This window comes from Lacerta agilis, chromosome 10, assembly GCF_009819535.1.
Source record: "Lacerta agilis isolate rLacAgi1 chromosome 10, rLacAgi1.pri, whole genome shotgun sequence".
In the NCBI taxonomy this organism is placed as follows: Eukaryota; Metazoa; Chordata; class Lepidosauria; order Squamata; family Lacertidae; genus Lacerta; species Lacerta agilis.
The window spans coordinates 45,008,198-45,035,034 of NC_046321.1; the positions used below are offsets into that span (position 1 = coordinate 45,008,198).

The 26,837-nt window shown below is 38.3% G+C and overlaps 1 protein-coding gene across 8 annotated transcripts in view; it reads right to left on the reverse strand.

Moving 5' to 3' along the window:
* Nucleotides 1-26,837, reverse strand: part of MON2 (MON2 homolog, regulator of endosome-to-Golgi trafficking) — a 52,370-nt gene that overhangs the window by 8,540 nt on the left and 16,993 nt on the right. Inside the window, exons 8-30 of one of the 8 annotated variants that reach the window (XM_033163035.1) lie at nucleotides 25,839-26,033; nucleotides 24,927-25,051; nucleotides 24,459-24,598; nucleotides 23,549-23,702; nucleotides 21,741-21,976; nucleotides 21,004-21,085; nucleotides 19,746-19,921; nucleotides 18,606-18,718; nucleotides 14,926-15,030; nucleotides 13,913-13,993; nucleotides 13,750-13,823; nucleotides 13,578-13,668; nucleotides 13,087-13,188; nucleotides 10,503-10,505; nucleotides 9,852-9,962; nucleotides 8,709-8,884; nucleotides 7,500-7,662; nucleotides 5,941-6,234; nucleotides 4,969-5,167; nucleotides 3,772-4,400; nucleotides 1,414-1,467; nucleotides 522-665; nucleotides 20-37 (exon numbers count right to left, since the gene is read on the reverse strand). In XM_033163035.1, coding sequence (XP_033018926.1) covers nucleotides 20-37; nucleotides 522-665; nucleotides 1,414-1,467; nucleotides 3,772-4,400; nucleotides 4,969-5,167; nucleotides 5,941-6,234; nucleotides 7,500-7,662; nucleotides 8,709-8,884; nucleotides 9,852-9,962; nucleotides 10,503-10,505; nucleotides 13,087-13,188; nucleotides 13,578-13,668; nucleotides 13,750-13,823; nucleotides 13,913-13,993; nucleotides 14,926-15,030; nucleotides 18,606-18,718; nucleotides 19,746-19,921; nucleotides 21,004-21,085; nucleotides 21,741-21,976; nucleotides 23,549-23,702; nucleotides 24,459-24,598; nucleotides 24,927-25,051; nucleotides 25,839-26,033 — 3,465 coding nt within the window. Of the gene's footprint in view, nucleotides 1-19; nucleotides 38-521; nucleotides 666-1,413; nucleotides 1,468-3,771; nucleotides 4,401-4,968; nucleotides 5,168-5,940; nucleotides 6,235-7,499; nucleotides 7,663-8,708; nucleotides 8,885-9,851; nucleotides 9,963-10,502; nucleotides 10,506-13,086; nucleotides 13,189-13,577; nucleotides 13,669-13,749; nucleotides 13,824-13,912; nucleotides 13,994-14,925; nucleotides 15,031-18,605; nucleotides 18,719-19,739; nucleotides 19,922-21,003; nucleotides 21,086-21,740; nucleotides 21,977-23,548; nucleotides 23,703-24,458; nucleotides 24,599-24,926; nucleotides 25,052-25,838; nucleotides 26,034-26,837 lie in introns of all 8 variants that reach the window. The other 7 variants (XM_033163033.1, XM_033163034.1, XM_033163038.1 and 4 more) reach the window with 7 other exon arrangements.

Below are 26,837 nucleotides of genomic sequence, written 5' to 3' on the forward strand. Positions count from 1 at the left end.
TTAAAGAATTTGAACTCACCGGTGCAAACAGTTGTATCTATTGTGATTCCATTGTGTTGCATGATAAACAGAATAAGGGAAAATTAATACACATACACATAATATCTATTAAAATTCTGATGACTCATTCTTCTGTTGAGTATGATTAGTATTGCAAATACATTCAAAGCAATGGTATCACAAAACAGAAGAACGAAAAGAGAGCCTAACAGGAAAATTTAGAATGCAAAACTGAGTGCAGGTTGATTAAGGCAACTTTGTTAGGCTAATATAGATATATTTTGCTAGTTTTCACTACAAATGTATAGTTTTCTAATAGAATGCAGTCTCAAATGGAAAGGTAACAAGAAAAAAGGAAAGAACTTGAAATGAAAAAACCAGCAAACATTTATTAAATTAGTTGATAACACAAATGTCCAAATGCAGGAAAATGATGGCATTTAAATAACTCATGCAAAGCTGATCATATCTGGAAGCCAGTGCCCTCAAAAACAGAACTGCTAAAATTCAACACACCTCACCTGATTGTATTTTGCATTTGCAATGTGCTTTGTTTCTAGCTGTCCATATTGGGGTGGTTTACAGGAAAATTCAACAAATGCCAGCAACTGATCAAAGATAGCAGGATACATTATTTGCATGCTTTCTGAACCTACACATATGGCCTATAAGAAGCAAAACGAAAGGATTAATATTTCTTCTAGAAACATAAAGCACGCAATAATGCAACTCTGGGCCATTCAGTAAAGCTCCATTTTAAAAGATTCAGGATAGATTAAAGAAATTACCTCCCTCACAAAGCGCCCGGCTGAACTATGGAATTCGCTATCACAAGATGTAGTTAGAATGACAAACCTGGGTGGCTTTAAAAGAATCAGATTCATGGAGAAGTGTATCAATGGCTAATAGCCAGAATTGCTATGTCCTACTTCCACCGTCAGAGGCAGTATGTCTCTGAATACCGATTGCTGGGACTCCCAAGTGGGAAGAATGCTGCTGCACTTAGGTCCTGCTTGCGAGCTTCCCAGAGGCATCTGGTTGTCTACTGGGAGAATAGGATGCTAGACTAGATGGTGGGACTTTGGTCTGATCCAGCGGACCTCTTCTTACATTCTTATCAACAGTATATCGCATAAGCACACAAACAAGAGGGTTAACTAATTTCTGGCCATATATTGTATGGAATGATAGAAATGGAAGGGACCTTAAAGGCCATCAAGCCCAACCTCCGTTTGTTGCAACGATGATTAAGTTTGATGTTGGTTATGAAGTATCTCTCTTCCCTGCCACAACACATTTACACACTGTCAACAATTTGAAAGCATGTGTTACAAGAATCTGAGATGCTGTGGGCATTTAGTTTCTGAAGCATGAAGAAAGGGACAACAAACTACTAGCACACACAAAACATACATTGGATGCATTCCAGTCTGTGGAACTGTGACAACAGCATTCAGAAGGGGTGTTCTGTAATATTATAACAGAAAATATGCATCAATTGCTGGGATTAACTTGGTAACTGCTCTGCCAGGGTGGATGTGATTTAAATCACGATTTAAATCACTAGTCAGTAAGACTTGATTTAAATCACTAGTCAGTAAGACTTGATTTAAATCACTAGTCAGTAGAACTTGATTTAAATCATTTTTTGACAGAAAGACCCATTCTTGCTGGTATAATCTTAATATTTACAACCAGATGAAGATTTCATTTTTGGAATAATAAATTTTCAGAGTAGTTTTTACAGTTATATAAAAAATTACTGATTTGGTTATATTATTAGAAATACATAGACAGATAATTATGAAATTACTGTGAGGTTTAATAAGTTAACTGTTTATATTTGGACAACTTTTCTGCTGTAGCTACTTTATTGGAAGGAGAAAAATAATCATTTCCTTAATAGCAATTTAAACAATTTATTTAACTAAAACAATAACATTATAGCATATGTATCCATGTTTGCTGATGTGGTTAAAAGGTTGTTGTTGTTGTTGTTTTAAAAAAACTTAGATTGAGTTTTAGCACACATGAAAAACTTAGAACAAATCCTTATTTCCTGATGAATAGCGTTTGGACTATAATGTAACTTAAATAGAAAACTATATTTAGAAAGATTTTTCCTCCAAAAGCATTTTATTTTAAAAATTAGATTTAAAAAAAACACTTTTTTAAAAAAAAAACCTGATTTTTTTTTAAAAAAACTGTTTTTTTTTTAAAAAATTGATTTTTATCCACCCTGTGCTCTGCATTCATTCCACAACAAAACATTTAAAAGTAAGATCAAATAAGAACTCTCAGTACCATCTTATCCTTAAAATACACTAAACGGATGGGAACCCAACTAAAATTCCACTCTGTGTGTAAAATACAATCTTATATAATCAAAACAAAATCGAAAATTCTTTCTAGTAGCACCTTAGAGACCAACTGAGTTTGTTCCTGGTATGAGCTTTCGTGTGCATGCACACTTCTTCAGATACCTATCTGAAGAAGTGTGCATGCACACGAAAGCTCATACCAGGAACAAACTCAGTTGGTCTCTAAGGTGCTACTAGAAAGAATTTTCGATTTTGTTTTGACTATGGCAGACCAACACGGCTACCCACCTGTAACTGAATCTTATATAATGTTATGGTTGTGATGGTGGTACACAATGCCAGTGCATGTGACAAAAATAAGTGGATTTCAGGGTGCTGCAGGTGCAGAGCGGAGCTTAGTCTGAATCCTATGCTTTCTTAGATCTTCCCTGTCCTTGACAATGGCATAACATGATGTCATCAAAAGAAGTGGATTAAATTTACACACACTCCAACGTCTCCCTTGCTTTTCCACAGGTTAGACACCAATTCCATACTTATAAAGTATGTTTTTCCCAGTGTCATGTAGTCCACAAGTAAGACTTACAGTAGTGTGTGACCAGTGGGAAATAAACTATTCCTATGAGGGGTTGCCATCTTTTTTCACCCTGGGCGTCTCAAAATGTTCACACTGCACAGCAACGTAACTGGTTCAGCAGTGATGGAAACTTGCTTCTCCTGTTTCTCAGTGCACTGCTTTCTCCTCAATATTACCAACCAGCTCATGATATTTATTACTGTGAGCTTATTCCTATAAGTAGGCATTCTTCTTTGTCTCCGTGTCATCTATATTTATTACTTGAAATAGTTTCCCAACCCCCTCACACAGCAATGCAAACATAAATACGATGTGTTCTATGCACATTGAGTGGAATAAGTAGCACCACAGTGAGGCTGCAGAATGGTTGCTGCGTTTAGCATGACACTCCTTCCTTCTTCATATGAGTATGGCTAATTATTTATCAAAAGGCTGCTGGTGGCTCTGTCTTGGCTTCCAAGGGATTCTCTGTGTAAAGGGAGCCTTAAAGCTTACGGCTGAAAGCATCAGCTGCTGATTCTTAACCCGTAAGCTACCTGCGCCTCTCACATAATCAACTTTTAACATTTTCTTTAAAATAGCATACAAAATTATTCTTGATTCACTGGTATTCTGTATGAACATCTGATTTAACAACTTTATGAAGATGACCTAACTGCAAATGTAATCTGCTGAAGTCACGTTTGAACAGGAAGAAACCTGCAGCAAGCAGAAAAGAGAGGCCTGGAAGAGGCTCTCAAGGAGCAGAAGTACCTTATAAAACAATTATCATTGCCAATTATATCTACCAATATTTAACCTATTCGCATTATAGATGGCAATATGAAGTTGAGTGTCTGCCTTTCAGAAAGTATTTAAAAACTACATTATTACCTTTTGTAAGACATCTAAAGCTGTTAGAACCGCTTCTTGCAAACTTGTTAGAACTGCCTCCGTGTATGATGGTAGGATGAAAGGGGACGCATCTGAACTGATTGGAACAGAAACTGCACCATGTAGAATAACACCCAATTTTTGGAGATCATCCATACTGAAACCTGTTTTGATGTGCTGGTAAAGGGCTGGGAATATTTGTATTAAAGCTGTTAGAAAAGGCTGGCTGGGGATAAAAGTCATTTTATCGCAAGAAACTGGAGGCTTTGTGCTTTCTGAGCCAATCCTAAACCAGCTGTTCCAGGCAGCCCACCAAAGATTCAAGTCTTCAATTTCATCTGTTATTACAGGAGGTTCCGCAACATTATACCTTCCAATCCTTTCTCCTATAGAATCAGTTCTCATAAAAGATCTTCCAAGGCCAGTGGCAGTCACTGTTCCTATGAGGACAGGCACAGGCATATTAATAGCAGGTGGCGTGTCAGGTTTTTCAGTTTCTCTAACAGGGGACACAATTTGTAAGATTTCCTGAAAGCTTTTCAAAGCAGCCAGAGAAACTTCATTGTTTTTGCTGAGTGCAGCTGACTGGATGTGATCAAGAAGGACATCCCAAGCTTGAGAAAAATCTCCTGTTGGGGAAAAAAAAGTTTCAGAAAGTGATCCATTTCATTATCATGCCCTCCCCCCTTTCTCCTTTTTAAAAATGACTTTTAGTAAGGGGCATAATAACGATGATACATCGTAAGAAAAAAGCTCAGCAGGAGAAATCAGAGGATAGGTGTGCTATATAACCAAGAACACACTGTTACAGGGCAGCATTTATGCCTGCCAAAGATCTGTGGCTACAGAATAAGCAGTATATTATTTGCACTTATTAGTTGTTTTTCTTTTTTTTTACAAAATGTAACTCAAAGTGACTTATAAAAAGAGCACATTCGAAAAAACTAAAACAGAGTAAAAGCTAAAAATGCATTTGTATTTATAAAAAGGCAAGACTAGCATACCACCCCACCCTCTGGAGGCCGGATAAGGCCAGGCAGCAGAGGTTGTGTTGTGACCTGTTCTGAGATTATTTTATGATGAATGGTGGGATACAAATCTTAATAAAAATAAATAAATCAACCTATAACTGTGGGATCTTCCCCTGCCCAAGTAAAAATATTCACTGGCCATAAACATGCAAAGAAGGCATTATACCTAAAGACTGTAGCAGGTATCTCCTTGTGTTAAATATTCTAGCTACTCCAGCCAACGTTAACACCCATGTTTCAGCCCACTGTTTCTCTGCTGTATCTCTTGAATGGTGAATGAGAATATTGCCACCACCAGACTCAATCTTCTCTTTATCAGCAGTTGTAGATGACTCCCTCACTCGATCCAGCAAATGAAACAGAACCTATAAAACGAAGCATTCCAGAAGTTAATAGTCTAGCTGTGCCTTGCAACTGAAACTTACAAAATAATAAACAGAAATGTGGGCAAGTCATTTTCTTCCTCAGGCGAAGTATGTGAAAGATCCCAGTTTACTTAACTTTACCAACACTAACATTTTTAGCCCATAGATGTTTGCTCAGAAGTATCAGTACATTTCAACACAATGTTCACCTGGAAGTTCACAACCACACTTAAAATAGTCTGCGCTGGCAAGCACTCCACTACGTTTTCTCAAAAAGCATTTGCTGCAACATGCCTGACACTGACTGCAATGGGAGTTCATAAAGGTGTGTTCCAATATCAGTGACTTTGTAGAAAATGTGGAAGCTCATATTTCAAAAACGGCACAGCTTCCATCCTAGCTAAGATGCACATGAAGCAGAATGTCATGAATGTTGAGATAAGAGAGACTGAAAGGAAAAATAGATTATGCATGAGAAGGAAGTTGTGCATCTATAAGGCAAATTATTAAGAAGCCCATGTTGCAGTTTAAAGTAAGTTATATGTCTGGAAAGGCTAAAGCCCACTGAATTACTTGGCAAAAGTTGGCAGAAAGTCAAACAAATGGATTGGGCACTAAGGACCAATAGAGAATAGGGCGATTTCCTCTTGCAGTAAATTGCAGCCAAGATAATCAAAACTGAAAAATGAGAATACCAAACACATGTAAATACAACTAGGATAAGACACAGTTGTATTATTACTGTTTTAAGATGTATGGTTTTCATATTGTACCTTCCAAATAACTGTGTGCCACGTTGAGTGCTGAAGTAAAGTTCCATGAGCACCAATTGTAGAGAATAAGGTCTGCCCAGCACTCTTTCTCACTGCAGGCCGTGGATCTACACAGAGCTCCCCTAGTTTGGCATACAGACATAGCCAAAGGCAGTCAAATGGTGGCGCTGGGTGAAAAGGACGGTTCAGTGCTATTCCTTTTTCTTCTGCTTGCTTCTGTAGCAATGCTTCCTCTTTGTTCAGATCTTTTTCAATAATTTCACCTCTTTGGAAGAAATAGTCTGAAATGTTCCACTGCAAAAACAAAGAATGCACCTTCATAAATTATATTTACAGAGCACAGAGAAGGATGGCAGCCATCCTGTTGAACTAATTACCCTAAAAATTGTGTCAATCTCCATGCTAGTACTAGTTTTGCTGGCTAGTTTTCACATTTTTATGCAGGAAAGTTTTGAGAAGTGCTAAGTTGAGTTCCCTTTTAAATGGGTTTTTATGGTAAAGGTAAAGGGACCCCTGACCATCAGGTCCAGTCGTGTCCGACTCTGGGGTTGCGGCGCTCATCTCGCTCTATAGGCCGAGGGAGCCGGCGTTTGTCCGTAGACAGCTTCCGGGTCATGTGGCCAGCATGACAAAGCTGCTTCTGGTTTTTATGGTAGCTGGTTTTAAATACTACTTTAAACAGTGAGGTTGTCTTAACGCTTTGAGTTTCATTAAAAAAAAAATAAAGGAACAAGTGTGAATGAATGAATGAACAAATAAATAAATAAATAAATAAACCCAGCAGCAAGGGGTTACATCTAAGAACATATTCTGGTTGACCAGTGAATTATAGCAATAAATAAAAGACCAGGCTACAAATTCAATCCTGCTGCACACTTAACAATAAACCGTATTTTATATAGGACAAAATAATACTCAAAGTATGTCATGCTGATGCTCCTCTTACTCATTTCTGGCAAGAAGGTCTTAGAACAATTGTGCTCATTATTAATTTATACAGGACAGAACCTGTTACTTGAAATGGTGTAAAACGACTTTAGTTTTCCAAAGAAAGACTTAGCTTTCATCTCAATGGACTCAGCTTTTCCTACTGGGTGCCTGATTCTAACTAATAAGCACAATCCAGAGAAAGTAGAATTTGCTTAAATTACACCAAAAATCAACGGAACTTGACACTTAACTCTCCCTTGAATGCTGTGTCCAATCAGTTCAAAAAATCTCAACACATAGAATATGTTTTCTGGAACTTGCACACCAATTCCTATTTTGTATCAATGAATCAGGAATTGCATTTCTCAATATCTGAAACATAAAAACCTGGGAACTGCTATTTGTTAAGGAGTTGTAGCTCTGTCAGGGGTAAACTACAATTCCCACAATTTTTTTTTCGGGGGGGGGGGGATGCACTTTAAATGTATGGTATGTGTATGCAGTCCAAGTCTTACAGGGCAGTCCTATGCACATTTACTTAAAAGTCAATCTCTCTGTTAAATTATGCGAAATAATGCTAAACATTAGAAAGTTAAGGTTCCCAGCTAGAGATTAAACTAAACACTCACCAAGAGACCAATTGATGTTAAGCTAATGTTGAGTTCTTGATTGTGAAGCCCAAAGCTTCCAGCAACATCTACAACAATCTGTAGGCAAGTACATGGCATCGTTGGCAGGAAGTCAGTCACAACCAACTGTAGGCACTGGAATGCAGTCCTTATTAGAGACTCTCTATTAACAAAGCAAAACAAAAATTTATAGGTTTATCAAATGGTCATAAAATATCATAATACCAAACAGATGATTGCCCAACTGATACATGGTAGCTCTGCATCAGTCAAACTCTTTGTGCTTAGCTTCTTACTGTACAGACCTGACAATTTTTAACATGGTCAAGGAAGCCAATCCCCTCCACCAAATTATGGGACACGGGTGGCGCTGTGGTCTAAACCACTGAACCTCTTGGGCTTGCAGACCAGAAGGTCAGCAGTTCAAATCACCACAACGGGGTGAGGTCCCGTTGCTCTGTCCCAGCTCCTGCCAACCTAGCAGTCTGAAAGCACACCAGTGCAAGTAGATAAATAAATACTGCTGCGGTGGGAAGGTAAACGGCTTTTCCATGTGCTCTGGCTTCCATCATGGTGTTCTGTTGTGCCGGAAGTGGTTTAGTCATGCTGGCCACATGACTGGAAAGCTGTCTATGGACAAACGTCGGCTCACTCAGCCTGAAGCAAGATGAGCACCGCACTGAATAGTCACCTTTGACTGGAATTAAAGGTCCAGGGGTCCTTTACCTTTTACCACCAAGTTGTATGGAACTGGCAAGTCTACACATTAAAGGCTTGTCACATGTAATACCACCATTCTCTTCGACTTTCATATGACCATCATGCAATGTCTTGTATGTGTGGCATAGGCACTTTACAGAAGCAAGAACAAACTGCAATGAACTAAATACATTTAAGGTTTATATTTGAGAGTATTAGCTAAAATGTAATAAAGTTTGGGTGAAAATAAGCAGCTTTTCTTTTCATATAAATACTAGGTGCAAGAAAGATGAAGCTTAGAGGACATCAGATTATTTAATTTTTTAGTCATAAAGCCATAGAAAACTTGTTACCCTAGGAATAATGTTACTATATTTTGCACAATAATTTGGTGCAATAATTATAAAAAAATAAGACTACAGAGCAGCACCACAAAGTGACCTAAAAAACAGAAGCAGCAATGAAGATTAGCAATAGTAAATGTTTGCATCCTGGCTTCAAGAAACTCACCCCTGATCACTTCTGATTGCTCCCATGACTCCAAGTACCAAGGGCCACCCAGGCCCTAGACTGTCACCCTGGCTCTGCAAAATCTGTAGCACACATTCCAGTTGCTTGAGCCTAATATCAGGGTGATTGATGTTTGACAGTTCTTTCAGTGGATTTAGAAGCAGCAACTGAAGTCTCTAGAAATAAAAGGGAAGTAGAGACTGAACTTTAGTTCCTAAAGCATCTTGAAGCTAAACAACATCATACACAGAAGTGACAAGCTCAGTGGGGAGGCAGGGACCTATTGAACACCAATGGTAGCTGTGGAGGGACAGAAAGCGAATCACTGAAATTCTACAACAGGTGGTCTCCAGCATAAATCCAGCCTAGGCAGTATTGCCAGCTGCCTCAACTCAAAAGATCCTGGCCAGCAGCTACTTTTCTAGCATATCATCACTAGAAGTGTAGCTGCAGCCAGATCTATGCCAAAAGGGTTAGAAGAGAGGAGAAAAGAGCGGGAAAATATACCGGTAATTGCCTAGTAGCCACCAGCTGTCTGTGTCTTCTGCTGCTTACTCATATACAGTGAAAAGTCCACACAAGATGCCTGGGTTATTGCCTCATTGTTACTCGACATGATTCCCCTAATACCCCACAACCTCCATTCTGCAATAAAGCCTCCTGTTTATTGTAGTGCTGAATCTTGTAAAAAATAAATTGTGAGCAGAACAAAGAAACAGAAACAGAAGCAACCTTATACCCTCCAGGTTGGAAGCCAACATACTGTTCTGGTATCTACCTAGCTAGGTATGAAGCTACTGTAACAAAATACAAGGGTTCCAGTTCTATACTGACTAACTTGGGAGTAAGCCCGTTAGATCTGAATCAGCACACATAGGGCAGCACTGCTATTTAGCCCAACAAGGAGCCACTTCTACTGGCTGGAAGAGCAGCCTTGTTATTTCATCAAGTCAGCTATGTAGGATGGGAAATTCCAGAAGCACAGACATTCCAGCTATATATTCATTATATAGCTAACAATGCACAGAACTGTGGAAAATAACTTCTGATTCTTATTGACAATTAATATAAATTACACAATGACTGCTTGCTATGGAGCAAAATTTCCAGAAGATTTTTTTATTTCCTGGAGCGTTATGTTACCTGGTTCTGAGAGAGTGAAGGATCATGGTTAAATGTCAACCCAGCCTTGATGAGAGACGTTAAAGCTTCTGCTCCCCATTCCCTCATCCGTGAGTTTGGATGTTGGCAAACCTAAATATACAATATAGCTTCCTTTATTCAAGCCAGAATGCACATTACTAAACATTCAACATTAATAATAGGTTTTCAATCTATGAATTCTTTTAAAATACAGATAACCATAACCTGATCTGGTACACATATACAATTGCTCTGTTATTATATTAATAGTAATTTCTGCGGCCCTTTCAGCATGCATGGTGCTCTGTCATTCTTATCTCATGTGGCTTCTGAAAATAGGAAATACAAGATACATATTTCTTATTTGACTAATAATTAATTCTAGGTTTAGATGTTTTGTATCTTAATAAATTCTCTATCCAATTCCAATGATATATGTGATTGCAGATTTACCAACTGTGCAAGCTGGCCCTAAGCTACAAATGAGTCATTCTATGTATATCAAAATCTCTCTTTGCAGCTCAATCTTTTTTTTGCTTATGAGCTTTTACAATATGATATATTACCATCAAACAGCAAAATGAAAAGATCCACTCATTAGCACAAAGTCAAATAGTAAATAAGGAAGACAAACTTGCAAGAAAAACTTACCTTCTGAATAAAAAGAGAGAGGAAGCAGTAGGGAAGAAGTAAAAAAATATGAAACCAAGACAGCGAGCAATAATCTTTAATATATCATCACTGAGCTTTACACCATAAACAGTTTTAATACAGAGATACAGTGTTTCCATAGTGTGTCCTGTGTGATTAGAATGGTTCTGTAATATTGTAAAATAGATGTTGAGAACTGATCTATTTCTCCAAGGGGAAAAAGTCTTATTGTTTGTCAAGCCTCTAAAACTAAACCACTTTTATGATGTCTATCAATCCTAAAAATGTGAAAAAGTTCATTTGCTAATCCCTTGTGAATGAAAGAGATATATACACTGCATGTTAAAAAGAGATGCTGCAGAATTTCCCCCAAATCCATACATGCATTTCCCTCCTTGCTATAGAACCACGGCTGGCTGGGTGTGTGTGTGTGTGACAGGAATGTGGTCACCTGGGCTCTCCCCTTGGCCATGCCTTCACCCCAGGCCACATCTCTCCCTGGCTCTATTTCCACACCTTCCTTCTGCTTGACTGATTACTATGAAAATATATCTTGCTTGCCTGGATAGCAGGAGTGTAGGTGTGTGTGGGTGAAGACACACACTCTACATCTGACTTTTGTGGGGCTGGAATGTAGTCTAGTGTATAAAAGTAAGTGTCACATCCTTTGCTCCACCCACTTTTGCCTCTGGCCCCGCCCTCCATTCATACAGTCAAACCTCGGCTGTTGAACATAATCCATTCTGGAAGACTGTTCGACTTCCGAAATGTTTGACAACTGAGGATTCAAAGGGTGGTTGGCAAAGTCAATGGAGAAAAAAGAAAAAAAATCCCTGTAAGCTGTTCAGCTTCCAAAAAACATTTGAAAACCAGAGCTTTTACTTCCGGGGTTTTGGCATTCAGGAGCCAAAACGTTCCAAAATGGAGCCGTTCAGGAACCAAGGTTTGACTGTATATGGTTCCCCAGAACAACCCCCATGTGAGAATGCAGTCCTTGGGCTGAAAAACCCCATTGTGGAGAATCACCACCTGTCAGATCATCTTGGATTTATATTTTTTCCAACCATTAGTATGTAAAACCTAACATTCTATAAAACACCCTTATTACTTATCAAGTTACAGAGATCTCTGTAATAAAAAAGGAAAGCTCCACGAATAAACTTGTAAGAAAGGGTGTTAGTCAATCCTATAGAATTTAAATCCAAAACTGCATTTTCCAGTAGGATCCAGTTTGAAATTCAGATATGAGAATTTTGTGAGTTATGAGACAAAAAAAATTCATTCAAATTCAGTATAAATGGTAGTACAAGTCCTTCCATTTTAGCCAGTGAAACTCATTTTGTTTCTATTTTATATATACATTTGTTATCTACAACCAAACATTTATTGACAACTTAAAAATGCTACATTTTACATAGACTGCAAATGTCTACGCATTTTTCTGTTAAGGTAATCCTGGCATTTTAACCAGCCATGTTATAACTAGAACAGACAACAGCTCTATCCTAATTGTATAAAGAGCAATATTCCTATGTATCATCAGGATGCTTCCTTCACTAATTTGCAATTAAGCAACAGTTTCTGACAAGTGATTCCAATAAGTGTTTCTATAGGATGGGATTGCACATATGTGCACTTAAATCCATATATGACAAACCATTCATAAGCAGTTAAACAAGACTAATAGTTGACTTATGAACAGACATGTGCATAATTTTTTCCCAGGTGATGACTATACTAGCACAAGTGACTTATTTGAAATAACTATGGTATGCATGAGAACATCACAACTATGTAATCGAGTTTATCATGTGGATCCTTTCCAAACTAATCATCATCCTACCAGGAGGAAAAGTACTCAGGCACACACACAGCCTTGTACCAAAGGCCCTTATACAGCTCAATACTGGATTTATCAGAGGAAGTGAACAACAAAGAGGTTTCTTAGTGGTAAATAGATTTCCAGCATTCTTTGCATGCACAGTCTCTTTACAGTAAGTGATATTATGGGAAACTCCTAAGCCTGGAACTACAATGGAACAGAATTGGGTTACCAGGAAGAGTAGCTACAGTCAAGGATACAATACTAGGTGCCTTTTCATTTGAGATTATTAAAATCAGTTTGACAGCACCATCCCATTTACCTAGAATTAAGTCCAACTGAACACACTGGTACTACATCTGAGTAAACATACATAGGACTGCGCTGTAAGTATTATGTTCCTCCGTCTACATTCTGTAATATTTTCTAAGATACTACACCTTTATTTCTGCCTTTGCAGATGTATGCCTTTAAGCATGATATGTCAACTTGCCTGGGCCCTTCTTTTCAAGATCATCAAACAGCTTGATTTAATAAGAAGCTACAGAACCCACACTTAAATAGCATTGAGCGAAAAACAATGCAAATTCTATAAGAAACAAAAAATAATCTAGAAACAGAATAGAAAATAAGATGAAATTAAAAATCAACGTAGCATAATTGGCTTTCAAAAACACACACCAAACCTTATGTTTTTAAGTTTTAATACCACAGAGGAAAAATAGAAAAGTTCACCTAATGGCTATAAAAAATATTGTTTACCTCTAGGAGATGGCCAGTCAGTGGTCTCCATAAAATTTCAATCCTATGCATGTTAACTAGTCCTGTTTCGAGCAACTTAGCAACAGCAAACAGTGATGGCTCCTAAGCATAAACAGAATTTAAAACAGTCACTTGACTTAACAACCTATTGCATTATATTTTTCCATTTAAAGTATTTCTACTTTGCATTTCTACTTCCTTAAAACAGATGATTTTCTGAGTTAGTTCCTAATGCTAATCCTTCTATTTGCTGTTTCGCCACATTTTAATATGGTACATTTAAACTTTAAATAAACAATTGCATTAGCATACCTTCCTGTGAAGCTCACATATCATGCCCTAAATTCAGTAGCAGAATCATCAGCACAATTCATTCTATGATACTGACTTAACAAATAATATATTGCACTGCAAGAAATTTAATAACCAAAGCTAGGAGTTAGTTAATTTATAAAAAGCATGTCTGAAAAGCAGAATAAAATATACCATACCTTATTATTTCCATAGGCCATGTCCATTGCTTCCAGAGACAAGGAGCAAAGTGCATTTATTAAATGATGTAATGAAACATCATCTAGGTACCTGTGGGAAGGATAAATTATTAGAACTATTGCCAAGAGGGATTAGAAACAAACATTGTGATCTAAAAGTCAGTTCTCTTACTGTGAGCTTTCAAATAGCCTGGAAAGTATGTTGGAGATAACTGGTAAGTCAGTCATAACAGCTGTAGTTAGAACCTGAAAGGATACAATTAAATTATGTAAGCAAATGCATAGCATAAAATTACAATGTTTTTTATTTTGCTATACAGTAAACAAATTCTTACTGTGCTAGGTCCTTCCACAGCTCTTCCAGGCTTCAAAGCACCTCCAACACCAGGCTTTAAACCAAGAATCCATACAAGATGCTGAAATGAAAAACACATTTTTAAACTTAAGTACTCCATAAAGGTCCAGGTTGCAAGTCACATTATGAGCAGCAGAATGTGGTGCACACTTCACTACATTTCTGCAGTGCTTCTCTTTTGCATTTTGCCGTGCTGCACATGAAACAAGCCAAAGTTTGACTTGTATTGTCCAAACTCAGGCTTCTGCTTTGTTTGAAAAGAAACAAACCACGATTCCAGCTCTGGGAACGTAAGAGCAGCATGCACCAAGACACTTCTCATTTACATGAAACAATTTTTTTTAAAACTATGGGTTAGTGTGACATTCAAACCAGGCCATTAAAAAAAATAGTTTTCAAGATTTGCACTTCTGCGACAAAGGACAGATCCACATCATACATTTCAAGCATATCCAATACACATTGAAAGCCCATTAGTTCCCCCAAGGAATCCTGGGGGATGAAGTTTGCTAAGGGTGCTGGCAATTGTAGCTCTGTGAGGATGGCAGTACAGTTCTCAGAATTCTTTGGAGGAAGTCATGTGCTTTAAATGTGTGTGGGGTGTGCTTTAAATGTATGGTGTGGCTCTGCCCAAAGTGTATTAGATACTAATATTCCAACTTTAAAAATTCTACTTAAATCCTCCAACTGTTCTGTGGATGGTTCCCCCCGCCCCCCCCCCCGAGCTTGGCTATCTTCATTACAGTTGTGGGTACATTTAATTTAGTCACAGAAAGGTAAGGGAAACAAAAAGCTGATGTGCTGCAGTGCTGACCATGTTCATATAAAGCTACAAAAATAGCCAAGCTTTAATTACAAAAAGTTTGAAAAGCACAATTGTGTGTGGCTGATTTGCATCATGGAAGGAGTTTCACTCAAAGAGAGATATCCACCCAAGAAGTTAAAACAAAATGCAAGTCAAAAAAGGTAAATCAAGCATTACCCATTACTCACCTGGAGAGTAGCTAACACAAGTTGCCAGGATGTACCAAGGACAGCTCCATGACAATGAGCCAAGCTAAGTAATGTCCTCATGCACTGTATATTCTTAGAAGTAAGCTAGGAGAGCATTTAAACAGTTAGAATTTTTGAAATAGAGAAAATAATAGCATTTGTGAAAAAAATGGTAATAGCAAACACAATGGTGGAAAAACCTGCAATCCATTCTTTTATTTCCCCCCCTCTGTCTAGACCCACATGTATGTGATGAATTTATATTGTAGTTAAATTACAGCAGCTAAATGGCACTGGAAGAACCTAACCATTTTAATTCATTCAAACCTCTTAATCCTTCTATTTCCATTCCAACATGCAAATCACTATGATAGCTAGTTTGTCCTACTATTTTCTACTCTTCAAGCGAAAATGGGGCAGAAAAAGAAGATTCTCCTTTCCAACTGGAAACATCAGTCCGGGATACAAAAGAATGTGTTGAAGTAAAACCTGCATATACTCAGTGAAATTCTTGGCATCCTTTATTTATTTATTTATTTATTTATTTATTTATTTATTTATTTATTTGCGGTTTTACTTCAAGTTTTAAAATTTACTGGACAGATGACTGATACTGTGAAACAGAAACAGCTATTGTTTGAAGAATTTTTTTTTTTGCACACCCTTTCCTCAGCATGGTCCCATTGACTTCAATGGATGCAGAACTCCGGGTTATAAACAAACATTTGCCACTCAATCTACACAGAGAATGAAAACTGTACATTGCATTTGTTGCACTGATATTGTGAATTTTAGTACAAGGCTGGTCTTTTAAGTCTGTCGAAAAGAACTTTTATTCTGGCTGGTAGATTCATCTAAATATACAGGATATCAAAGAAAAATATTCAAAGAAAAATAAAATAAAAAAATTCCTTACAGTAGCACTTTAGAGACCAACTAAGTTTGTTCTTGGTATGAGCTTTCAACAAACTTAGTTGGTCTCTAAGGTGCTACTGGAAGGAATTTTTTATTTTATTTTGTTTTGACTATGGCAGACCAACACGGCTACCTACCTCTTAAAGAAAAATATTGTTAACTTTAAGGAATTATTTCTAGAAATCTGAAACATCCTCCCAGTGCAGAAATTATGTTTATATTTGCAACTAGTAAATTAAAACAACCTCAATCTTAACCTAGCATCACAAACTCACTGTGTATCTCCTGTAAGCTCAATCCTGTTTTACTATATCTACCTGTATTATCCCATTAATAGTAAAACATGGTCTTTCAAGATTTTAGGAACAAAACAGCAATCTCCTTCTCAATTTGGTCATATTGAGAGTAGCAGCAGGGCTAAGTTAGACAGCTAAAAGTTAAGGATAGTATGGAACTGTAGTTCCCCCCCCCCCTCCTTAACCGTTGTTAGATATTCAGACCACAGAATTCACAGTAACAAATGGAGGTATATGGTATGATAGCAAGAGGGGACACAAAACAAAACATGAAAAAGGCAAGACTCATCCAAGAAAGAATCAGTGAACATTACAGCAATATAGAATGACCACCCACTTCACCAGCACTATAATAGAAAAGGGAAGGTTAAGATCCAAAGCAGCAGGATGGATTCTAATGTAAGCGAGCACAGGAACAGCAATCCAGCCATAATGAATGGGTATTCTTCAAGTTAGGACAAATTATTTTGCTACCAAAATACTGGAAAGTGAGGCAAGAGAAAGCAACAAGAGGCAAGTTACTTACCTCGGGCAACTCTTAAAAGGACTAATAGAGAGCAGCAGAAATTGTATACTGTAAAAGAGGAGGGAACGTACTCTATCCAGTCAGCTTAGAAAGGAAACCTACTACAAGGCTCCTAACCTAGCGCTGGTTTCATAGAAGAAGTATATGTCTGATGGAAGAACAGGCAGGAAGGAGCCAGAACAATAATCTACAGTGACAACGAAAGTCCCAAGACTGGGACCAAGACTGGCACTCTGGCTTGCCTCATCCAAAATGGCCACCTTGCTGCTGGGAGGGTACCTGAAGAGATGGGTGTGTAGCTGGGCTCCCCCTTCTCTGCATGCAGGAAACAGGGGGGAGAGGAAGGGAAGGAAGCTGGTGCAAATTTTGCTTCTGCTGGGTGGCTGTTCCTCGTAGTAGATTGGTGAAAAAGGAAAACTAAGGGGGAAAACATGGATGAAGCAGCTTGACAGACAAATGGTACAAAGAGGAAGAGCAGACAACAAACAGACACACAGGAAATTCATAAGCCATGCCCATAATCTATCTATAAGCACTAATTCCAACATTAGGTTATATTCTAGCATAGCCATGCAACAGAACAGTACTACAAAGACAGGAGCTGGCTGGGTTCCCCAAGCATCCCCGTACTTGTCCCCGTATAAGTAAGTGGCTGACATTCAAGGAGGAGAATGTACTTTAAAAAGACCCTGAAAGTGACTGAGGTGGGGACCTGGGAATGTTTCAGTTTCTAATCTGGGAATATATATAAATTGAAATGTGAATACCATTTAACTGAAGTATTCACCCAGACCTATATAAATGTGTAATTATTATATTGCTGAAAATAGGATGAATAAAAGTCCATGGCAAACAAGCCGAGATTCCAGATGCTGATTCACATTCTGATTTGTTCCTAAAAGAACGTCTGGTTCAAAATGCATGAAAAGCACTGAGTGCAAGATTTCTTGTTTGGACATATGGTTTGGAAAGCTGCCATATACAACTCCCTGACTGGTATATTTAGACCATGTTCTATGCTACCATTCATATGTTATGATGTACACATACTTGCAACACATGATTAACAGCACAATCCAATGTGTGTTTAATGGGGTAAGTATGTTTAAGGTTTGCAGGCTTAGGATGACATGCAGCTTGCTTGTGCACATGAGACTTCATGTTCCTGTCCTTCTCCCTGCAGCCCCTGCTCCCCTACTTCTGCTCTGAAAGGTTGGAGGACCCTCCAGAGCACACGTGGGAGGGAAAGAAAGGGGAAATCCCTTTGCATCTGCTGGTGCAGATCTTGTCCATAATCTTTTTGTTGCTACAGTCAACTTTTATCCCAAAAGCTGTTAAATTATAAGATAGTCTGTTTTTAAATGTTTGATGTTTTATTGTGCTTTTATATATGCTGTAAGCCACCCACAGTGGATGGGGAAACCCAGCCAATGGGCAGGATATAAATAATAAAATTATTATTATTATTATTATTATTATTATTATTATTATTATTATTATTATTATTATTATTTATTATTATTATATGATATTTATAGGAGAAAATATGTTAAGTGGCTCCATCTTTGCACATAAATTAAGATATAAACCACTGGAATTCTTCTAGATACTTTTTGTGATCTGGGTGCTTTTCTAAAAGCTGCAAAATTAAGATGTTAATATTTTAAACAACATAAACTGAATTGCTAACCTTCTTAAATACTGGTGACCAAAACTGGACACAGTGGGACATTTCCTTAACACACAACGGTAATTAAGTATGTGCCATGCATCAAAAATACTCCTGCTAAGTCCCTCAAATCCAATTCCGCATTACATGCTCACTCCAATATATCTGCTGGACTATGGGGGCAGATGAGTGACTGGGCTTTTGAGATAAAAGTGAAAGTCTAGTAAAATTAAACCATCAAATAAGAAAATGATATTTACAAATTATATTTTACCATTACTGTTCCCTGTGGTTGGAGAGCGAGTGGTTGTCCTACTGCTACAACTTGCTGGTGAGACTCACTTGATGGACTAATCATCTGAACATTCTGCCCCTGGATGGAATATGCTAAAAAGCAAAAGAAGAATTCTAAGATTTCAATTATAAGATACAGACTTTACCTTCCCAAGACAGAATTTTTGGGCAATTCCCACCTCTCATACTACTCAGAAAGGTTCCCAAACCTTCTGGAAGAGAGTGGGTGCTGCTGCTGTGAATTTCAGGGAGAGGCTGTCAAAAATTGCCTGTCCCCAATAGAAGCATCCCTGGACTGCAACTCTCCTCAGAAGTTGCTTTCGCCTGTGGAAATAAAGCCTGCATCCAACCCTCTGAAAAGGATATGACGTTTGAAAACACACACACACACAGAAGTAAATTTACTTATTTAAGTTACCAACACCAAACTATTTTTATACTGTTTTAACACTGAAACACACCCATTCATTCTTACTAATGAACTTATGAAATATAATTTTTTCATAGGAAAAATAAAAGAGCTGGATAATTTCCCACCCCACATCACTGATTTTCACACAGGAAAAGGACACCCATGTATATATATAGTTTTAAAAAAACAAGAAAATATAGTAGAAAAAAATTAAGGGAGTGTAGTTGCTCTAAAGGCTTTAAAAGCCATTTCTTTTTAAAAATGGGTTATAGTCACACTTATGGTCTGTGGAAGATATGAAGACTATGCTGTACCTAAAGTTCTTAATACTATTTCCATTACATTTAAAACTATAAATATTATTTTCAGTCTATAACAGGAATCAAGCTGCAAGGCTTTACAGGGGGTGAAGAACAGATCACTCATGTGGGCTGTTAATGTGGTTCTGCCTCTGAAAGAAAAAAAACAAACTACTTTTTCAGGATCAGGATATATCTCAAGTGACTGTGGATAGGGAAAACCAGATGATTTCACATTAGACTATGGTTCACCTCAAACACTTCCATAGCATCATACACCATTCTGCCAAGCACTTGTTTATCAAATATGTGTCTGGCAAAGCAACCGTGTTATTGGTGTTTGCTTATAATTGTGTATGTTCTTGTTTACAAGAAGAAAAGTAAGACCAAATAATATCCTTACATTTACCAGAAAGGGCAGCAGTAGTAGTGTTCAGCACAGTTAGGGCGTAGTGAGGAGGCAGGGAACCTTTGCAAATGGCAGTAATGAAGGCATCTCTTGATGTTACGAGCCCGAGTTTTCCACACAGTGCAGCCATAGTCAATTCTGCTTTTAAAATATTTTCTGTGGCAGCTTCATCGGTGCTGAAATAGTACAAATAAGTAAAAGGCACGATCCATACATACAAGAAGAAGCCAAAAAGGGAACACTCATGCTTACACATTTACCGTGAGGAAAAAATTCTATGGAAATACTCAAAAAGCATCAGTAGCCATGTTGGCCCATGGGGGTGGGGGAAGAACCCAAAATTCACAGGAGGTTACTAGGACTAACCAAAATGTCACAATACGCTGACAAAAAAATTACTATAAAGATACAGGAGACATTTAACTGATCAAGTTTTTTTTAAAAAAATAACACCAGTTTTTATAATACTGTATTCTTAAAATCTACACATTTCATAGATGCAGAACAAAAGGTGTTTTTTCTAAACCATATTGATTTGGAAATGGGCTGGGGATTAACACTTTCAAATGTATAACAATATTTTTAACTGATTCATTTGCTATTTTATCTGCATTTTAGTCAGTTTGACTGACTGGCAAACTCTTTGCTGTAAAAATGTGAAGAATAAATAAATAAAGCTGTCTTAGAAGAGTAAACAAATCATTTCCACACAGCTGTGCCATGCATTCTTATAACTGAAGCAGTGTAAAGCTAAGTAAATAATAAAATATAACTGCAGAGAGGAAAAACGGCCTATATAACACTGGTATTTTTAACACCCAATGAATCTATTACTGAGTCATGTCCAATCTTTTATACCAGGGGTTGGCAACCTAAGGCCCATGGGCCACAAGCAGCCCATGGGGGTCGTTTAACCAGCCCATGGACTGCCTTCTGCAACGCTGGCCAGCTTCCCATTGGCTGCGCACGCCTTCTCCGCGCTGGAAGGAGCACCGGAAATAGTGTTTGTGCATGTGTGCATGCGTGCATACTCTGGCCCACCACAGTGTCTGCAGGACCATGAAAGCCACAAAAACTTTGCCGACCCCTGTTTTATACTTTCCCCCTCAATGTATAATTATGTCTTCTTTAGTCCTTGGGAACTCTGCTACCTCAGCACTCAACACAGTTGAGGTTCTAGGTTTCAAACTTGTTTCAAAGCCAAGGTAAGAACAGAAAGCTCTGAAGAATGAAGCATAATTGTAAACTGACTGAATACCTTGCATCCAGAAGTAAAGACAGTGCAGCAAGTAGACCACACCAGCACGCATTCACCATTTCTTCCCAAACTGCTCTGCTGACTTGGGAGGGGAGGATGAGAGTAATTTTAAAACAACATTTAGCAACATGAATATCGCGGACTCACTTTCTGATGCATTTTTCTTTCAGTATATATACCCCATTTCCAGTCTACTAGACATTCCAGTAAGTTGGTGCAAGACAGGCTATATAACAGACTGGGTTCACCTGCACTATCTTTGCACTCTACAGTTTCAGAGTCAAATATGGCTGCCATGAATAACAGCAACTGCCTGGGCTGGGAGGTGTGACAAATTATCTAATGAGGACTATAGCTTTGTCTGTCAGGGCAAGTTTTCAAGAGAAAATCCAAGATCCAAAAAAAAACTATTTTAGGCAGCTTAGTTCAGTGTTTTTTTTTTTTTTTTTTTTTTTAAAAGCAGACATATATACATGTTCTTAGAAATTATAAGAACGCAAGGCAATTACAAAAATGGGGATGAGTAGGAACCAAAACAAGCATTCCTTCTGAAAAACCAGGAAGAGGGGCAATAAAAAGAAATAAGTAATTTACATTCAGTTAAAAAGTGAAGGTGAGGAGGAAGTAGAGCTCACCTGCACACAGAAATACCTACACCAGGTAACTATACATCTGTATGCAGCTTTATATTACTTTCCTTTTATTAACCTTAACTAATGCCAATCATTATCACATACCTGTTTCTTTGTCAGTTTGGTCAGACGCTGAATTAAAATCTTGCATGTCTGAGGACTGTGTCGGTGAAGACTGTGTATCTGCTGTTGTTACTTGACTCTCCGTTTCAACCTGTCCCAATTCTTCTTCAATCATGTTAGTGATGCCACGGACAAGATCCAGTAAAGAATGGAACGCTACTGACATGGCATAGCCTTCAGGAATTGTGGGTGGCTCAACTTTGTCCAACATCTCTAGGCTAAGATTGGGGGGGATTAAATAAATAAACGTAAACAAAAGGAATAATATGCCCTTGGTACCCATTGCTTAGCTAACAAAATACTCCGTTGCAAATAGCACAATTTGCAAAGCAAACCAAATATCAGATTAACATTAGAACTGAAATATTGCTGTAAAACTGAGGTTTCTTACACTGATACTAGTATATTCTGTGCAATCATAGTTCATTGCTCCAAACATCAATGATCAAAGCAGAGCTAGCTCCCTAAACCTTTCAAATATTTCCCAGATGTATTCACTTACATTGCAATCCTATGTATGTTTACTTGGAAGTTACTGCCAGAGGGCTGGTTTGCACATAATACTAAACCATGTTTTAGCACTATGTGAATAAGCCTTACTGAAAGTGGAACAGGCTCTCAAACTTCCTCCTCCTCCACCCACACAGTTTGGAAGCTTTCTACCAAGATTCCTTTCTATTTTAAAGACAATTGGCTTAGCATTATATGTAAACCAGGAATCCTGGTTTAAAATAAGCAATGATAAGTTGCTAAACAAGCCAGCTTTGTGGTGTGAAGTCTTCCTCCCTCCCCCACGCACTTGAAATCATTGTGCTTTGTCCACATAGTGCTAAAGCATTGTTTACCATTGCATGTGCATGAGCCAACTGTGTCCAATGAGGCTTGTTTCTTAGTGTGTTAGTAAGCATTTCAATCATCTGAAAGCCTACAGAAATGCAGGCATTCAATTTATTTATACAGATAAAAAAATCTACCTTACAAATATAAATTATTCAACACTACAACATGTATCTGTATTGGTAATTCCTTAGGGTCATCAGAGGTACTTTTTAACAGTTATGTTTGTCTTCTGATGTCATAACTAAAGAAACAAACTATAATTATAAACCATCCCAAGACTTGAACAGCAACCCAAATAAATAGAGCCTAATAAGAAACCAGAGGAAATATGTACTCAAAGGAGGTTAGGGCACCACAGAAAAATAATTTCTAATCCATCTGGAGAAGAAACAGATTTGAGGCACAATTATGAAAGAAACCAATACACAGAGACACAATCAGAACGACTCCAAGTGCCAACTAGGGTAGCACTTGCCTGATGCTACCCTGGGCTGTTTCCAGAACAGATCTCCTCCATATTCCTGCTTAGTTACAACTACTTAAAGGTAAAGGGACCCCTGACCATTAGGTCCAGTTGTGTCCGACTCTGGGGTTGCGGCGCTCATCTCGCGTTACTGGCCGAAGGAGCCAGCGTACAGCTTCCAGGTCATGTGGCCAGCATGACTAAGCCGCTTCTGGCAAACCAGAGCAGCGCACGGAAACGCCGTTACCTTCCCACCGGAGCGGTACCTATTTATCTACTTGCACTTTGACATGCTTTCGAACTGCTAGGTTGGCAGAAGCAGGGACCGAGCAACGGGAGCTCACACCGTTGCAGGGACTCGAACCACCGACCTTCTGATCAGCAAACCCTAGGCTCTGTGGTTTAACCCACAGCGCCACCCACGTCCCTTCTACAACTACTTAGGATGTGGCAAATTCACGGTTTTAAAGATCAGTATTTTACTTACTAGGTAGCTTTAGCACTGCCCTGTGTTGACACGCTGAGGATGGGTATCCAGGTTCCTCTGTATTCAAAAGCAGGCAAGACTGTCACACTTCCACCCATCCCTAACATTCCGGGATTGGTCTGTGCTGAGGCTGTACCACCAGGCACGCTTCCTCCTGAATCAAGTGGGGGAATTAATTGCACTTCAATATTAATTTAATTAGTTAAGCGCAACATACCCCCTTTTCTTAATATCATTAAGACAACATTCCTATAAGCAAATGTTATTCAAAACAATGTTTTATCCATCTGTTTTGAATGCCCCCTCCTGGCCAATCTTTTCCAGTGCATCTTGCATTTCATTAAAGAGGTCTTACTGACACCAGTGGAGCTACACTGAAAAGCTAGTCACTCAGAGCTCAGAAATTTAAAATATTAGCAAATTAAACCACTCAAAAGTTATGAGATGCAGCATATGCATTAAGATTTTGAGGTATCTGATGAGAAAGGCACTAATAGGAACTAGGTGCTGGCAGAGTTAGCCCAGGACATTTTGCCACTAGAGGGAAAATGGGAAATGCCTCCACACCTCCGCCACCTTCACCTGTTGAGGAAGAAGAGGTAGCTATCCAGAACCTGCTGCATGGGTGTCCTGGCCCTGGGTGCTGGTATGGTGGTTTAAAAAATATGACAGCTTTAACTGTCTGATATGATAGGCTTCATGCCTTCCATTCAGAGTTACAGAGTAAGACTCTACGGAAGTTCTTCTAAAAGGCTTTATTTTACCCTTTGCAACATGATAAAGTTATGATTCTCATGAATACAACTCAAAGTACTAATTGAGCTAAATAAATAAAATGCTTATTGAAACCAGTGCTCCTAAGAGGGAATGGTTGATAAATGGCTCAAAATTGTCCAAGGGTATAGTTTACCTGTTTGGTTTGTTGCAGCTGATGCATTCCCTGTATTTGGTACGAGAAACAGTGACTGAATAAATGATCCCAGAGCATTCACGATGTCACGGAAAACCTTAGTTGAATGCTGCTTCATATCATAAGACTGACAGAAGGACCTGTTACACAATTCGGACAGAGTAAAGATGCAGTTATTTAGAAAATGCTTTTGTGATTTCATCAGTGACTCTACATTATGAAACACTCTTTCTTATACTGAATGGAAAGAGTATGTGGTAGCCACAGAAAGGCTTCGTGTTCAACAGGACAACATTTTAATTCTAGAATTTAAAACAAATTTAATGATATTAAAATCAATGACCCATGATTTGTATACATGCATACCTAACACAATACCTGTACACTGTTATTTCAATTATCCAAATATTTTATCAAAAACATTACTTCAATTGGTATATGGTATATCAACTAATATACTTCCACTACCTTAATAACTGAGGTTGCACACAAAGTCTGTGTATTGATTCTACGGCAACAGCTCTTAGCCACTGAGGTTTGTCTGCATCCAGAAACTTCACAAGCAACGATAGAAAGATCTCACATTCAGTTACCTAAACAAAAATACTTTCATTAATTAAAAGAAAATTCTGAACAAGGCATCCTTTCCCTTAACACAGATTTTGTGCAACTAAGGCGGGGCCCCTCTCTGCAAATGTTTGCACTTGCAATTTTGGGAGAAGGGCTATTTGGCACAGTCCCATAGCAAGGAAGCTAATAACACTTGAGGGGGCTAGAGAAAGGGGAGGATGGGGTAAACTGGAAAGGAATACAGTGGTGCCTCACAAGACGAAAATAATTCGTTCTGCGAGTGCTGTCGTATAGCGAATTTTTCGTCTTGCGAAGCACCAACGGGAAAATAGCGGTTTGACGGGGGGGGGGGGGGAGAAAAAAATTCTCCCCGTCTTGCGAGGCAAGCCAATTGACAAATTAGTCTTGCGGGACAGCCTTTCGCTAGCGAATGCCTTTCGTCTAGCGAGGCATTCGTCTAGCGGGGCACCACTGTAGTTTGCTGTTCCAGTTACACATTCTTAGGCTTAGCTACAGGCTCAGTGGGAACAAGAGGGTGGTGGCAAAGGGACAAGCTGAGCTTTGAGGGGGTTTATGAAGGAAATAAGAGGTGGAATAAATAATTTTCTATAGCATAACAATTTTTGAACAACTAAAGATTGAGGGGAAGCATTACCCTTAGGTTATTCTGTTATCAAGGCATTACAGTATTGCCACGGTCCTCTTTAGGCATATGTGTCTGCTGTTTCACCTCAGGGGGGGGAACCACATTTTTCATGGTATTTAAGATTTATCCTGTGCCTAATAGTGATATTAAAACTGTCCTCTTACCAGTAAACTATAAAACTGTTTGATCAAAACGGAAACTACTCTCAAAAGGCGCATGCAGATCGGGAAATACGGTTTTTCCACTGGTGCTGGTGACGATGAAGTACTGGAACCTTGTCTAAATTTTATATTTGGTGAGAAGAGCTTTATCACTAGTGGACAGACCCTTTCTTTAAGGAGGAAGCTGAATTCTTGATGCTGGAAAATAAAAGGACACTGTTAAGAAGGCTAACCTATATATATATATATATATATATATATATATATATATATATATATATATATATATATACATATGCATATACATATATATATATATATATATATATATATATATATATATATATATATATATATATATACATATATATATATACATATATATACATACATATATATACATACATATATATATGAATATATATATTATTAAAGTTTAGGCACACAGGTTTATACTAGGAACCTCACCAACCTTCCACAGTAACCCCTTTGATACCAAAGGTGGGGGAGCAAAATTGATGGACTGGATCCGCTGATGAACTTTTAAAGTCTGGTGGTCATTTACACTCCAGCACTGCCCATCTCCCCCTTGCCCTTTAGATAATCCCCCCATGGGTAGTACTGCTCATTCTGTTGCTCTAAAGTTAACCAAAACACAATCTAAGTATTAGGTTAAGAGGTGCCAATCATACAGATGCCAAAGATATGTTAACAAACAATGGCCAAGTCTTTCCTATTTCATATACAAAGGCCTGGAACTTAACTGAGCTTCTGCATCCTAAGCTGAGCTTTGGTCACATGAAGCTCCTGTCAGTGAAAGAGGCAGTAGAGCAGGCATAGGCAAACTTGTCCCTCCAGATGTTTTCGGACTACAATTCCCATCATCCCTGACCACTGGTCCTGTTAGCTAGGGATCATGGGAGTTGTAGTTCCAAAACATCTGGAGGGTCAAGTTTGCCTATGCCTTCAGTAGGGCAACTTTCACTAATTTCCCCTCCCTCC